This window comes from Chiloscyllium plagiosum, unplaced genomic scaffold, assembly GCF_037043375.1.
Source record: "Chiloscyllium plagiosum isolate Xiang-an unplaced genomic scaffold, Cpla_swu_hap1 HiC_scaffold_22, whole genome shotgun sequence".
Taxonomy (NCBI): Eukaryota; Metazoa; Chordata; class Chondrichthyes; order Orectolobiformes; family Hemiscylliidae; genus Chiloscyllium; species Chiloscyllium plagiosum.
This window is the reverse complement of record NW_028270160.1, coordinates 49693963-49710160: the sequence shown is the minus strand read 5'-3', so window position 1 is coordinate 49710160 and position 16198 is coordinate 49693963. Positions and strand designations below refer to the sequence as shown.

The 16198-nt window shown below is 40.0% G+C and overlaps 1 protein-coding gene across 4 annotated transcripts in view; it reads right to left on the bottom strand.

The window, feature by feature from the left end:
• rnls (renalase, FAD-dependent amine oxidase) overlaps positions 1-16198 on the bottom strand; it is a 165313-nt gene that overhangs the window by 129157 nt on the left and 19958 nt on the right. For all 4 annotated transcript variants that reach the window (XM_043712401.2, XM_087999044.1, XM_043712396.2 and 1 more), the window contains exon 4: positions 11529-11681. In XM_043712401.2, coding sequence (XP_043568336.2) covers positions 11529-11681 — 153 coding nt within the window. The remainder of the gene's footprint in view (positions 1-11528; positions 11682-16198) is intronic.

Here is a 16198-nt window from a genome sequence, read left to right as displayed (position 1 = left end):
GAAGCTGGACGTGGCCAGGCATCAAGGGATATGGAGAGGAAGTAGGAATGAAAGATTGAAATTGCATGATCAGCCATGATCCTACTGAATGGGGGAGCAGGCTGAATGGCCTACTCCTGTACCTATTTTCTCTGTTTCATGACGTTGCCAAGCTCTGGCTCCACACAAATTATGCCAAACTTCATTTTCTTAAGATGAAACAGCATTAATATTGGTTTATGTGGCTTTGTGGAAGGGAATACTGGGGATGGGATGGATGGTGGCACTAATTCAGATAAGATTTGAAATCCCTTGAAACCAAGAAAAGTTCCTAGACTTTTCAGTCTGATCCAGATGTTTGGATGATTGACAGCGGCAGTGTGGAATTGAGATGGCACAATAAAGAGTCATTAATTTAGATATTTAACCTATGCCATGGACTGATATGTAACAATAGACATTTCTGTTGGGGAAGTTCTACTTTGGCATTTAGGTCTTTATGAATAAAGGGAAGTTTTAAACTATCAGATAATCTATTAACATTAGAGCATCTCCACCTATTCCCCTCATCATTTACTGTCCACTTTAAAACATACCTCCCCACTCTAGTTTCCTGTTCCCTCTTTTGATATCTCTTTCTTTGGCTTTTGTATAAACCTTTGTTAAGTTGGGTCCCTATGAAGCATCTTGGGACATGTTAACATGCGAAAGGTGCTATATAAATACAACCTGTTGTCAACCTCCTCCCAAAGAAAGATAGAGGGCTATTCTTATATAATTTCCACACACACGTTTTAGGGGAGGAAGGAGAGAACAGATCCTACAATTCAAACATTCACCCCACCTCCCCTTTATTTTAATCCTTTTGTTTCCTCTTGCACTCCAATGTCTTTTATTTGCTTCCTGGAGAGAATCCTACTGAACTGCATCTGGTTCATGTAGACTTCAGTTACTGTAAGGAATAGTATGCAAGACTGAAAGGGTTATAAACTACATAAAAAGGAAGCTTACAACACTAACCTAAATATAGCTTGGGAACAGTCAGGGATGATACTTAACACACAGAGACATATACCAGGTACTGGTAGCACTCTGTTCAACATGGAGGTTAAGATAAATGAAGAGAGGTTTTCATTTCAAAGCTTTAACTGCGTGTGCATTTAAGCCTGGGCCACCATTACAGATCAAAATTATAATCGGCATACAGCAAGGAAGTAAGGATTCCACAGGAGGAGAACTGGGGCTGGGAGGAGGAGGAGTTGTGGAGCCTGGCCAGAATGGAAGTTCAAAAGCAAAATATTTGGGCATTAAATGAAAAAGTCTTGTAGCTTTGAGACTGGAAACCTACTTAAGATTCTGTGCATTGAGAAATTTCGGTTCAAGTCACACTCTTGAATCAGTGTGTAATGTAAGACATCTTTTGACGAATATTGGTAGGACTGGAAAGTATACAGATAAAAAGGTAACCCCTACTGGAATTGTTTTTAAAACTAAATGCTGATTTAAGAACCAGAATCACTTAAGCTATCCGTTTATTCGGCATGTCAATCAGCTAGTTGCTACCTTGCAAGATTTTTCAAAGTTGATTGGATGACTAACAACCTCATAAGGCTAATTTTGAAAGGTTCTGGATTAGTGGTGCTGGAAGAGCACGCAATTCAGGCAGCATCCAAGGAGCTTTGAAATCGACGTTTCGGGCAAAAGCCCTTCATCACCTAACCTGTGTGAGCCTGAATATAACAAATTGTTTCCAGACCAAAGTTTTCCCCACTGCCCTGCTTTGTACAGTCTCCAAACTACTACTTCTGCTGCCACCTTGAGTTCTTCAATACAACAGCACATTCATGAATATACTTTCTGCCTTTCACTTCCTGCACTTTTCATTTCCTGGGTCAGGATCATTGGATTAACCCTTTCACTCCCGTTCTTTTTCTTTGGTAACATAGACGCAAATTTTCCAGTCTAGAATTTCTTCAGAGCCTGTCTTTGCATTATACACATGATCCTTAGTCAATGCTTGGAATACTTAGCAAGTTACATTCATTCTTGACAAGATTGCAAATACCTTTTGATTGGAGAAATGCAAATGTACAATAGTGTACTAGCTGACGTTATGTCATCGTGTGAGCTGTGCCTCTGCTATATCTTGCTTTCACTTCAGTTTTATCAGCTATTAAACAGATAATTTGAAATGTGATATTGTAACTGTGAAGCTGAGATTGCCTGAATTTTCAAAGCTGTAAGAGACTCGACTAATGTAAAAATACAGCAACAAAGAAATCAAACAGCAGTCGGGACCATCTTTGGTGTGCTGGATGAGTCAGGATGGCTGTGATGTTTCCACTCTTTGCTGCTGTGGAAATGAAGGCAGCTATACAATAGAATTGGAATCTGTTCCATCAAAATGAGAAACTGTTAAATAGCTATTGAGTAGCAATCCTAATGTCAGTGCTGGGGAAAGAGAGGGCTACAAGCTGTGTTGCAACCTAAACCTGGAGCAGAGAAGCCAAGCAGGAGAGATTTTAAAGGCTTTGAAGAAATGCTTTGAACCTTTTAATTAATGTTACTTTTAAATGTGTGTGTTAAATATCAGAACTCAAGGGAAGAGGGGATCTATTGATCAGCATGTGACTACACTGATACATGTGGCTGAATCGTGAGACTTAGAAGAGCTGAAAACCATCTTCCATTTGGAATCTCTTATGACTAAGACAATCCTGCCATCAGGGCACTTTTGTTCAGGAGGAGAAAACTATCAACATGTGCAGAAGCTCTGAGGTTGTCAATCATTATGCTACAGAACAGATGAGAATTTACATTAATGTTGAGACACTGTCCAGACCAAACATGAACAACACATTTGGAAAAAGAAAGAAACGCTTGCAGAATAGCCAAAGGAAGGACCAAAGTCAGAGTACAAGATTGTGGAGGTCATGCCCAGCATCGGGTTACTGTGCCCTAACTGCAGGAAGCAGAGCTATTTTGCATGTAATGGTTTACCATGAAAAAGGACAAAATGATGCCCCCTGGAGAAATGTCAGCTGATAATTCTGATGAAGTGTTCTACACCATTCAACAGGTTGGTATTGTCAGGGTCTAAAGGTGACAACTGATTTGTGAATGTTCGAATGATGATGCAGAAGACAAGCTACAAATAAATTGTCCGATACCAGTGTTTCATGTGTTATTAAGAATGTCAAAGAACCATATGGAATGGCTCAAGAAGATGACCCAAAGTGAAGGACTAACAGGTAGGGTTGATGCTATAACAATGGAACAATACTCATTCCAAGAGGATAAATGAAGTTAGACCCCAATGCTTTGGGAAGAATGAAGACCTGGAGTGCCAGAGAATAGACATTAATGAAAATCCAATTCAGCTGGAGTGAGTCTAAAGGTTGGATTGGTAACCCTACGTGTGCTGAAAGAGGTTTGTCGTGTTCCATAGTTCATTAATCCATTGACTGCTGAATAAATTGGAAATGATTACAAAAAGCATTTTTACAGGTCTTGTATATCTTCCTGCTGAACATTGTTTCAAAGTAGAGGAATGCAGGATTAACTGAGCATCTGCCAAGGAGAACTCCAGTTGACCTCAAAGCCCTGAAAGACAAGGAAGAAGAACTGGCAACCCCATCAACCCAGGGCTAGAATTTGTTCTTTGAGGAAATGGTGGCTCAAGATAAAGAGATGAAGTAGTCATCACAGAACAGAAGCACAAAGCATAAGAAAGAAGAGAACCAGAAGAAAAATATGCCATCGAAGATGCCCGAAGTTGAGGGCAGAGGTCACGTACTAATAGTGAAGGAACATCACCTAGATCCTAACGAGGTGAGGGTTTTAACAGAGATGCAGCAACCAGTGATGTGAAAACAATGCAATGACTTGATGGATTTGAGAACCATCTCGCAAAACTCTTGTCTAATTTGTCAGTGTGAACATTTCCACATGCTCTGGCAGCCATCAATCCAGCACAGTCAATGAATCTGAATGACAAGCACTTGCTTTGATACATTTTCTGAAAGTGGTACATTTTGCAATAAAAGCATTTGGTTTTAATAGCTAGACATAGTTGCATCGGTGAGGTTTCTTTATTCCACAGCATGAACACGGACCTTTAGTGTCTGGGTTCTGTGTCCTATCAGTGAATTAGGTTACCATGTATGTCTTTGTGGTTCCGTACCTTAAAAACTGAATGGATTCCAAGGTTGATCCCCACTTTGGATTCCAAAGAGACAACAAAGAGGTGATTGAGGGTGTCAGCAGATGAGTCACAACTCCTAGGGAGTGTTGCTGAACAAAGAGACCTTGGAGTGCAGGTTCATAGCTCCTTGAAAGTGGAGTCGCAGGTAGATAGGATAGTGAAGGTGGTGTTTGGTATACTTTCCTTTATTGGTCAAGAGTATTGAATACTGGAGTTGGGAGGTCATGTTGCGGCTGTACAGGACATTGGTTAGGCCACTGTTGGAATATTGTGTGCAATTCTGGTCTCCTTCCTATCGGAAGGATGGTGTGAAACTTGAAAGGGTTCAGAAAAGATTTACAAGGATGTTGCCAGGGTTGGAGGATCTGAGCTATAGGGAGAGGCTGAAAAAGCTGGGGCTGTTTTCCCTGGAGAGTTGGAGGCTGAGGAGTGACCTTATAGAGGTTTTCAAACTTATGAGGGGCATGGATAGGATAAATAGACAAGGTCTTTTCCCTGGGGTCGGGGAGTCCCGAACTAGAGGGCATAGGTTTAGGGTGAGAGGGGAAAGATATAAAAGAGACCTAAGGGGCAACTTTTTCACGCAGAGGGTGGTACGTGTATGGAATGAGCTGCCAGAGGATGTGGTGGAGGCTGGTACAATTGCAACATTTAAGAAGCATTTGGATGGGTATATGAATAGGAAGGGTTTGGAGGGATATGGGCAGGGTGCTGGCAGGTAGGACTAGATTGGGTTGGGATATCTGGTCGGCATGGACGGGTTGGACCAAAGGGTCTGTTTCCATGCTGTACATCTCTATGACTATAGATGTTCTTAGGGATGACATGGATGTGTGTTTGGAAGCTCATTCTGGAATAAACATGACACCAACGTTGTGAATTGTTCAATTCAATCTCAGTCAGCTGCTGCGGAGTGAGATGGAGCTAGTAACACTCTGGAACAGAAGTGGAGACTGACAACAAAGTCTTTGGTCTTTCCCACATTTAAATGAAGGAAATTTCTGCTCTTCCTGTGCTGCATTTCAGACAGTCTGACAATTTAGCAACAATTGAAGAGCTGAGAGGGAAAATGGTGAGGTAGAATTAAGTGTGAACATGTAAAAACCAAAGCTGTGCTTTTCAGTGATATTGCCAAAAAGTATGAGATGGTTAAGAAATAGGAAGAATTCAAGAATTGATCTGTGGGGACAGCTGTGGAGTGAAACCACTGTAAGTGATTATCTAGCTATGAATGGTACCAGGTGGAGTGCAATCCCCCCCCTTGATAACAATGAACAGGCATTGGAGAATGGTGGGATTGAAACATGAAATCCGGGGAAAGGTGCACTTGGATTTAGAAGGCAAAAACATTTCAAAGGACTCTGATGAAGGCTGGTGGAATGGGCTATTAGTTTGCAAGGGCTTCAGGGTGAAAGCTACACTTTTTTTTGTAGGAGTGATGAACAGTTTCTGAAAAGGCAGCTATTAAACTGTCCTGGCATACACGGGGATCAAGATGGGAAATTCAGTTTATTGGGAATGGAATCAAGAAAGCAAGGGGTGGGTGTGAACAAGATGAGCTTGGCGAGGATACAAGGAATTATAGGAAAGAAATCAATAAAAAATGCGAGCTCAGGACATCAGGAAAAGGAGATCACCACAAGTGGGGTGGGGATGGAGAAAGTAGGGCATATGGTTGCCAACTTTGTTTTTGATATAATCCTGACTGTGTCATCACATCTCCTACTTGCAGGAACCGTCCACCACGTGCCACTGATTTCACAAAGTGTCCATTTTCACAATGCACCAACTTCCTGCACCACGTATCCCTCATTAACTGATTGGATGATGCTTGACTCTTAGTCAAACAGTCCTTTTTCCCCAGTGTGCCATATTTTTATATTAATAGCCAACAGGGTTCAACGTTTTGCAACAAATACTCATTTATGTTTAAAGCTCCTGGGCTCTATCCCCAGGTTAGTTTCTCCCCTTCTGACAGTTTTATTCTTTCTCAAGATTTATCCTGAATCCCCAGAGTTTTGGGGGCGTAACTAATAGGCATTTGCAGAACAGTGCAGGAGTCTGCCAAACGTGTCTTCAAAGACTAACTATGTGGTGATAGACATTGTCGTGCACATTAATGCAAAACAGGAGGCATTGCACGGAATTGCCATCAATGCAGCTGGATATTGGGTGAGGTTCACAGAAGGCAGTCAACATGAAACAATCCAAGACAAATTTCTATCCCTTTAGGATCCTCAACTATCCTCAATTCTGGGTAAAATCATAAAGCTTGTGTTAAGTATTGTATACGTATGAAGTAAGGTTAAATGAACAACACCAACATTAATCTCATCCTTTTCACCCAAGTCCTAAACTAAGAACCATCCTGGTTTAAAACAAAGAAAGCCTGAGGTATAATGCCCTAATTTGGTTCAATATCTTTTCATTACATTTCTTTCATAATTATTTGGGTTATTGAGTTACTGTTATGTTGAGTATGTGTGTTACTGTTCACTGTTCAAATTATGTTTGGAGCTTTTCAAGCTTTAGTGTAACATAAACCTTCGACATAAAGAGGGAGAGAAAAAAAGCAGCAGAGACAGGGACAAGTACAACTCCGAACCATTACATTATCTTTTAAATAATTTATCACAAGCCCAGTTTACATTTCTAGCTCCGTAGCCCTTTGGGATTCTAAATATTTAAACAGTGGGGTTTCTGGACCTCAATAATAATATGTTTCAGGATTTCTACACTTTCAAAATCCATTGGCAGCTGACACATCAGTTATCAATTTTTAGGCTTGAAATGATTTTAAACCACACTTTTGAATAAAAAGTCATTTTAAAAAAAATCATCTCCTTATGGATTGTAAATAATTTTAACACCAAGTGATTGTTGGGCGTCCAGCAGTTGCCAATGTAAACCATAAGGTGTATGCCCAGAAATGATTGCGAGTGAACACAATAGTGTACCTTGAGCCAAGTTTAGTTTCCTGAGTTACAAAGTGAGCATTGCTATAATGAAAATTTTGGCTGGCTCACAATTGCCAGTCTATAATAAATGTTTATTTATACTGATAGGAAAGGATGGCAATTTAGATAGAGCAATATTTCTTTGCAGCCGGTTTGCACCATGACCTCCTAAAAGCACAAAATGGAAAGCAGGCATGCTACATTGTGAAAAGCTGGATTTCCCCGTGGGATGGCTAGCAATGTGGAAGTATTGCTAGTCAATATCCATCTTCTTATAGTGGCTACGCAATTTGCCAGAGAAATAACTTGCAAATTTGTTTCATTTTTCCATCTAAGGGTGTTAGTTGGGATTTGTGGATGAAATGCGCTGCCATAACCAGGGAAAATATTCCCCATTTATTATCAGAGATTTACATGGTAGCTAGTGCTGTCTTTTTTATTCTTACATTATGTGGACAAGTTGGATTCATTGGATTTGTATTCCCTTCAATATAGCAGTTTAGTGGTTGCTCCATTTGAGATGTTTTGAGATGACTAAAGGAGCAGGTATGATGGATAGAGAGAAACTACATGCTTTTTTGGGGATGCAAAAACGTTAGGACATAAACCTAAAGTTAGAGCAAGGCTGTTCTGGGGTATTGTTCAGAATCTTTTCTTTCTACAATGGATAATGGATGTTTGGAACTCTTATTCCCAAAACTGTTGCTGCCAGGTAATTTAAAATTACAAAACCAAGACTGATAAGATTCTTGATATGCACGGGTATTAAGGGTTACAGATCAAGACTGGAAGATAGAGTTAAGATGCAGGTTTACATTGTGTATTTGAGTACCAGAATATGCTTCGCCCACGACTGCTACTACAAATGATTTCAAGAGGAAAATGGAACGCCAACAATGGAACTGTTTATGTACTTTCTCTTTTGTGTTCTTCATAAAATATATTTGTGAGAGGTAAGTACCCGGGATTGAGACTCTGCTCCAGTGCACTAGCACCCATAGTGTACAGCAGAGCAGAAAGACAGTGATTCAACCCTTATTTCTGACAGAAAGCTCCTATATCCTCAGCCATGTGCTTAATTAGGGCTCCAACCCTCCAGGATTGTCCTGGACCCATCAGGAATTAAAGATTCGTCTCTCAGGATGTGAGCAACCTGGAAGAATAATCCCAGTTGCGTCAATAAGAGAAACATTCAGAGAAACAGTCATGTCAGTCTAATTTTACACTCCTCCTTATAGTCAATGAGACAATAGCATTGACTGAGGCCTAGTCCTTTCATCTGGGGAAACATGACAGTGGGAGAAAGATAAAATGCAGCAATTAATTTGAACATTTATGTTACCAATTTGTACAAGTTGCTAATTTATGATACAGTGAGCAACTGTGCCATTTTCCTATTAATATGTGCAGAATGAAGGAAAGAATTTGCATTTATGCAAGCTGCTCATTCTCAAATTGGCAACATAGAGATCTTTTACAGAGAGATGGCAGATACAGCAAGATTTGCAGGAAGTACATGAATTTTTAAAAAAAATTCAAATGTAAACACCAAAAGTAAAAGGAATGCATATTCTCAATTCTTTCCAAAGAGTTAAAGGCAAGATATCAATTAATTTTCAACATACATTTGCCATTTCCCAGACCTCATTTGTTTTCAAATATCAGAGAAGTCAACCATTTCATTGTTAGGAATTAGATTTCTCCAATATGAAAGGAAGGATAGCCCACCCCCACTGCACTCTAGCTCTGAGAAGTAGCAGTCCTTTAACATTAGAACCCTCTCTACAGTATTTACATGATGACCAGCATCGCAACAGCATGCTGCTTGAAAAGCTGCTGAAATTTTGCTATTTTGTGATCTGACAGCTGACAACATCTATCAGTCTTTAATCTTAATCCTTTGCCCCGTTACTATTTTTCTTTAAAAAAGACATATAATATTGCCACTTTCCTTTACAACACCATCGCAGATTAAGTTATCGGTAGCAATGAGCCACACCAGAAATCACATCCATATCCCCCAACACCTCTGTGACCCTACTCAGTTCTGAGAGAGTCAAAAAAAAAATTCTCCCCCAAATCACTTACTATTGTGCTTTCATCATCACAACTGTCGAGCCTTTGACCCTCGATTCACATTTCTGCATCTACCAATCTACTCATCCTCACTCTCACCTCCATCATTAATGCCCTAGTCCTCATAAAAACCATTGCTCTCTCCGTCAACCTGCCTATTCCCCCAATACAACCATGTTTCTGCACCTGAGGTTGCAGTTTGTTGACTTGGTAGGATATGGTTTTTGCTGACTAGACCATTTGCAGTACTATTGTGTCCTACTTTTCAAAGTTGTATAACCTTACATTTGCATCTGCCCAGTGCTCTAAATACAGTTCATCCAAAAACCTTCCCAAATTTTCTTCTGCCGTGGATTGTGCCTATCATCCAGTTACTACATTCTAGATTGTCAGATGCAGATGGCACTAGCAGACTGAACAAATTCATCATGATTGCTGTCAGGATACTGGACATCAGCAAGCTTTGATGCAGTGCAGAGGGTTGCATGTCACCATAACCACAGAGGGAGTGGAATGTTTTTCTGCCTGCGATACATATGGGACTAGCAAACTGATATGTGCCGTCAGTGGCACCCTGCACTGTGGAGAAACCCAAATCATTACTAAGCTCAATACTTGCTTCACCAACCTGCCAAGAGAGAATTAAACATGTTTGGCTGTCTTGGAAGATGTGACATATGCGACAGTGACTATGAATATCAAATGCTCCAGCGTCATAAATATTAGACATTGGGTACTAATACATCCAGAAGAAGTCAGATGCATAAAAGCTCATGACCACAGTCATTTTCCCCAACAATTACAATTGCTACATTCACTCCACTCTGAGGATGCACTTCTGGCTGCAGCTGCTCTTGGATTGCTGTGAGCACTTCCTTCATCAAACAGAAACATTGGACATTGCTGATACTGAGACATGAGAATTATCATCTAAAGTCCCTGGTGGACCTCCCACTGGGAGTCCTTTACCTCCTCCTCCTCCTCCTCAGAGCAGCTCATCCTGGGGATAGAAACAACCATACCCATATCTGGGAGGAAATGTTTTGTTGAGAAGCGTTAAAGTTAGGACCAAGGTCTCCTGCACATCTCACCACTCCCTGTAGATATCAAAAACTTCAATTATCAGTGCAAACTTCTACAAACTCAGCACAGCCAACAGAAATCAATCAGGAACTAAACTGATAAATATTTGCTGAACCCTATATCTAGCACTTGTGAGAGATCTTTTCCTATTCCTGTGCAAAGATGGCACCAATGTTATTAATTGTCTACTCTGTGTACTTTCACCACATGCCCCCAGGTGTCATGCTAATGCCCTACATAATATGGTGTTCCATCACAAGTATACATGCTGGTACCATCTTGCAACAAAAGCAGCATCTGTTAGGTCAAAAAAGACACTGTAAACTGAATTTTGTGAACTGTCTATGCAGTTTTAAAAATATTTCTTCATTTTTAATTCATCACATTCAAACAATCTTACAGACAGAGGAAAACTGGTTTGTTTATTTGTTATTTAATAGGGGTCAGTAGAAATGGTTTGTCCTGTTTGAGGAGACAGTGCTAAATTAGTGTCCTAAAGCAATTATGCCACTTTCTAAGATTGATTAAAATGAGCTGCATTGTTTGTGCCATTGCTACAGAGAGATGATTATAAATGGTTTCAATTTTTCTCCAATAAAGGATCCCACGTCCATAATGCAGAAAACAAATAATGATCATTGAAGGAAGCAAGAATGATAATGAACTTCAGTTATGTTGTTGAGTAACTGGTCAGTATTTACAGACACAAAGATGGATAGACATTGCCACAGCATAGGTTTTCCAATAAATTTTAAGAGAAGTATTATATGTCATTAAAGTGACCAGTATGGTTACATCAGAAGTCATTACAATTAAATACTTGTTTTATCTTGAACGCTGTAGACATCAAAATTCTCAGATATAGACTTTCAACAGTCAAAGGCTTCGGTTTCATCAGTTTGGTTAAATGAGTCTCGTCTCCTTTTCTGTTTCACCCCCTCCTATCTCCCTCACATGCCCACATACGCTGTCCTTACAGGCATTTATTATAATTTTTTTTGAAGTCTGTGTTATAATCAGGTACATCGTTAGCTGACTCAGGTCATTTGCAACTTCATATAACCTTAATGACTAAAGTTAATGGAGCATAAAAGTGAGAATGATGGAAATCATGCATCAAGTATTCATGCAGTTCACAAGAACTAAAATTACGTCAAGCCTAGGGTGTTGACAGAAATGGTGATAATGGAGAGTCCTAGAAACATTTGGATAAAAGGTAAGGCACTCACAAGTCTCGATATGTCCTTGTAGCTGAAGAATTTGTGGAGCAGGCATCGTTAGAATCACTGCATCAAACATTTCTGAAGGAGCTGAATTGCTGCAGACCTCCAACTTGCCTTCTTTCAGGTTGATGTGGGTAACATGTCGATTATAGTACACTTCTGTTCATGTGTTGTTTGCCATAGTAATAGAAACAGTGCATAATGAGAGAAAAGAAGGTATAGAAAAATAAGTATTGCAACATGAAACTACATATTCGTTTATACTTTCAAACAAATGTTATATTTTAAATAAAACTTTCCTTTAAAAAAGTGGAAGATAATACTTCCTTACCCTATACCTTTCCTACCTATCTCCCTTCCTAACTTCTTTATCATCTCTTATGTTTCTCTCCTAGCTTCAGTGCCACTGAATCAAAACCCTGAAATTTCCTCCCTCAAGGCATTGTGGGTCAGATCACAGCAGGTGGACTGCAGTGGTTCCAGAAGGCAGCTCACCACCAACTTCACAAGGATCAAGCAATAAATGCTGGCCAGCCAGTTATCACTCGTGTCCCACAAAATGAATAAATTTTTTTAAAAACATTTCATGTCAGAGATCCATGAAATCCTTACAGCACAGTAATAAGCCATTTTACCCATCCTATCTGCACTGGTCCTCTGCAGGAGTGATCCACCTGATGCTAATTCCCTTCCCTTATCCTTGTGACCAAAGATAATTTGCCTTTTCAGATAATGAATCAATTTACATAATTGGATATACTTCCAGGAGTACATGGTGGCTTCTGGCATCTTCCCATTTGGATATCCAGCAAGTGAATGTTAAAATGCTATCCACTCATGAAGATGTCCCAGTTGATCTTATCTGTGTTTGATGCCCTCTATCAGCACGTACAGCAGGCACTCAATTATAACTAGGCAGAACATTTACTGCCCTCCCTTGTGACATGTTTGGTTTCAGGGGCATTTAATCAGGTTGAGGATGGCAATAAGCTCTGTGATGAGAACGGCCATGGGTGGTCTTCCAGGCCCATTCCCAATTTTGGTCCTTAAGTGGGTAATTAATGTCTACTTAAGCATTTCCTCCAGCCATCAGGGGACGGGAAGCTTCTTTCCCAGCCACCGATTACTGACCCTCCTTCAACAGCTGAACACCACCTTCTCAAGGGCACTTGAGAGTGAGCAATAATGCTGACCCAGCGAGCAACGCCCACATTCCTTGAGTGAATTAAAAACCCTTCCTGCCCTGCCATCTCCATCCCATGATCCTTTACAATACCCACCCACTTGTGACCTGCAGTCCAGCAACAATCCCAGGCCGTGGGTGGGTGCATCATTAGCTGCTACTATCTCCTTGCTGGCACTCCCAATGAACAGAGCTGGCAGCGTCTGATTGGCTGATAGTTTTGGTAAGTGCGACCTCTGCCCTGGTGATTGAATCTGGGAACGGTGCAGCTCTGATCTTCCTGAGTAGCATGTAATGGAGTGGCTCTTCTCTAAAGAAGGCCATGTGGGTCTCTTGCTGGCTGGCGGTTGAGACGTCCATCACCTTCATTAAGTACCAACCCAGGAGTGAAAATATTCCTTTTCTTCTCTTCTCTCAGCCAATGTAATAACCACAATAGGTGAGGTGAGCTGACCTAGACAAACCTACTCTGCCTCACCTGGGCAGTTCTCTAAACACTGCAATTGTTTTCCATCAAATAAGTTACTTGACACACGACTTGTCCTAGATTTTGACCTCCTACACTGGGGAAACCAAACACAGATTGGATGACCACTTTGAAGAACATCCCCTTAGACCCCGACTCATCGGTCACATTAAATCTTTTCCTCAGTGCCACTTTGGCATTTCTGTCCTTGCCCTCCTATACCCTTGCAATGAATCACAACATAATGCACAGTTTACAGCACCTTATCTCTTGATACGGAACTTTATAGCTTTCTCAACTTAACATTAAGTTCAACAATTTCCAATCAAAGTTTTTGCCTTCACTTTTTCAGAAAGCAGTTGTTAGTGATTCTGCTTTTCCAGTTTACACCTTCTCTCAATCCATCTTTCATTTATTTACTTATACAGTCATCGAATCATACGCACAGAAACAGAGCCTTCAGTCCAACCAGTCCACACCAACCATTATCCCAAACTAAACTAGTCCCACCTTTCTGCACTTGGCCCATATCCCTCCAAATATTTATCACACATGTACTTATCTAAATGTCTTTTAAAAGTTGTAACTGTACCTGCATTCACCACTTCCTCTGGAAGTTCATTCCACACACAATCCACTCTGTGCAAAAAAAATTACTCCTCTTTTTTTTTAAATCTTTCTCCTCTCACTTTAAAAATATGCCCCCAGTCATCAAATCCCCCACCCTAGGGAAAAGACACCTGCCATTTACCTATCTATACCCCGTATTATTTTATAAACTTCTATCACGTCACCTCTCAACCTCCTATGCTCCAGCGAAAGAAGTCCTAGCCTATCCAGATTCTTCTTATAACTCAAATCATTCCCGGCAACATCCAGGTCAATCTCTTCTGAACCCTTTCCAGCTTAATAAATTCCTTTTGCCGTTGTCATCTGCTTTTCCCTTGCGCTGTCATCATCTTTTCCATTTAATTCCTTCCTCTTTGCATCCTGGCACAAAAATTTCCATTTGTTCTTCCCTTTTTCTGCATTTGCTTAAAACTGGTACATCTTTCACATTTTCCAGTTCTGTTGAAAGATTATGGACATGAAAGGCTAACTCTGTTTCTTTTCCCATCAATGCTGTCAGAGAGACTGGTTTTTCCAGCATCCTTTGCTTTTATAACACACATGTATTCATCTGACCTGAGTACCAGTTGATATAATGCACATTCCTTCACTGCAAATTGGCTTTAATGCGTTTGAAGAATTTAGACAGTTATTTGTAGAACACACACTTTCCTTACCTTATTGGTTAGAATGCAATTCTGGGCCAGTAGTTTAACTTGCAATGCAAGATCGCACGAGAATGGAACGATTGCGTTATATCAGAACCAACTATATTATAAACTTTAAGGCCATATTTCGTTGACTTGTGCACTTACACATGGATGTTACAGTTCAGCATTGTTTGCCATTGTCTACAGTAATTGGGAATGTTGAACATTAAGCCTACAAGAAAAATCCTAAATCTCTTTCAATTTCTTTTTTGATATGACCACTTTTTTCTTTTCACTTGAAAGACTTCACATCTATCTGTGTTAAAATTACTTTTCTGCTCTGTAATTTAGCAACATTTTCAAGGTTTACTCAACTAAATTACACACACGTTTTGTTATTCAAATACTTCTCCATTCTCCTTTGCTCAAAATGTTAAGATTGTAACAAGACAATCTCTCATATGTAATTCAGCTGACCTATTAACTAACCTTTTGTAGTTACTGGCTTGGGACAGTGTAAGCTTTGACCTGCTGTTTTTTGGTCACAATATCTCTTACTGCTCGCACTTTAAGCTAGAGCCAGGATTTGAATCCATAATTTTTTTCACAGGACTTGCATGACTTGCGCTGCCCCATGGTCTAATATCAACACAAAATAACTGACCATTTTCAAGATTCTCTTTCCAGTGTAATAGTTTCTCCGCTACATCACTGATCTGTTGTCCTTGCAGAGAAGGCAAACGTAAAACAGATACTTCAAAAGCAAACAATGCTCTTTATCCATATGCAAACATTGCTCAGTTTGGGTGGTCAAGATCGCAATTTTAATGCATTAATCCTCAAATTCTAAATTCAGCAAATTATTTGCTGATAATATCTGAAAATTGTTCCAATCTCTTCACTGACATTTTTGTGATACTGATATAACAGAATCATCTGGAATCCTCTTGGACTTATTAAGGATCAGACTGGGGTGTGAAGTTGCAAGGAACAAAGCTTAACATAATTGATTAAAGACAGCTTGGTTTGGTGAAAATTTATTAGAATTTTTTCGAAGGTAACAAGCAGGGTATGCAAAGGTAAAGCAATAGAAGCAATGTATTTGGATGTCAAAAAGTCAACTGATAAGGTACTTCACATAAGGCTACTTAAAGAGACAAGAACCTGTGTGTTTGGACATTAAATTAGCACAGGTAGTGGATCAGCTAACTAAACAAGAAAACAGATTTGGGATAAGGGTTTTTTTTGAGGATGGCAACCTGTAACTGGTGTAACAGCCACAGTGTTCACTCCTGGGGCCACAATTATTTACAATTTATATTAATGGCTTGGAGGGAGCAACAAACTTTGGCCAAGTTTACGTTTGCGCTGAAAAGGTGGAAAGGCAAGTAGTAAGAACACAAAGAGTCTACAGAGGGGTAAAGACAGGTTAAGTGAGTGAGCCAAAACTTGACAAATGGAATAAAATGTGGAAAAAATGTGAGGTCATGCACTTTGGTGGGAAGAATAGAAAGCTGAGTGTTATTTAAATGGAGAAAGATTGCAGAAAGCTGCGGCACAGAGGGATCTTGGAATTCTCACTTCAGAATCACAAAAAGCTAGCATCTCGGTTCAACAGGTAATAAGGAAGACAAATGGAATGTTGGCCTTTATTTCAGATGGAATGGAACTTAAAAATAGGGAGGTCTTGCCAAAGCTATACATACCACTATTTAGACTGCAGCTAGAATATTCTGGATGGTTTTGGTCTCCTTATATAAGAAAAGAT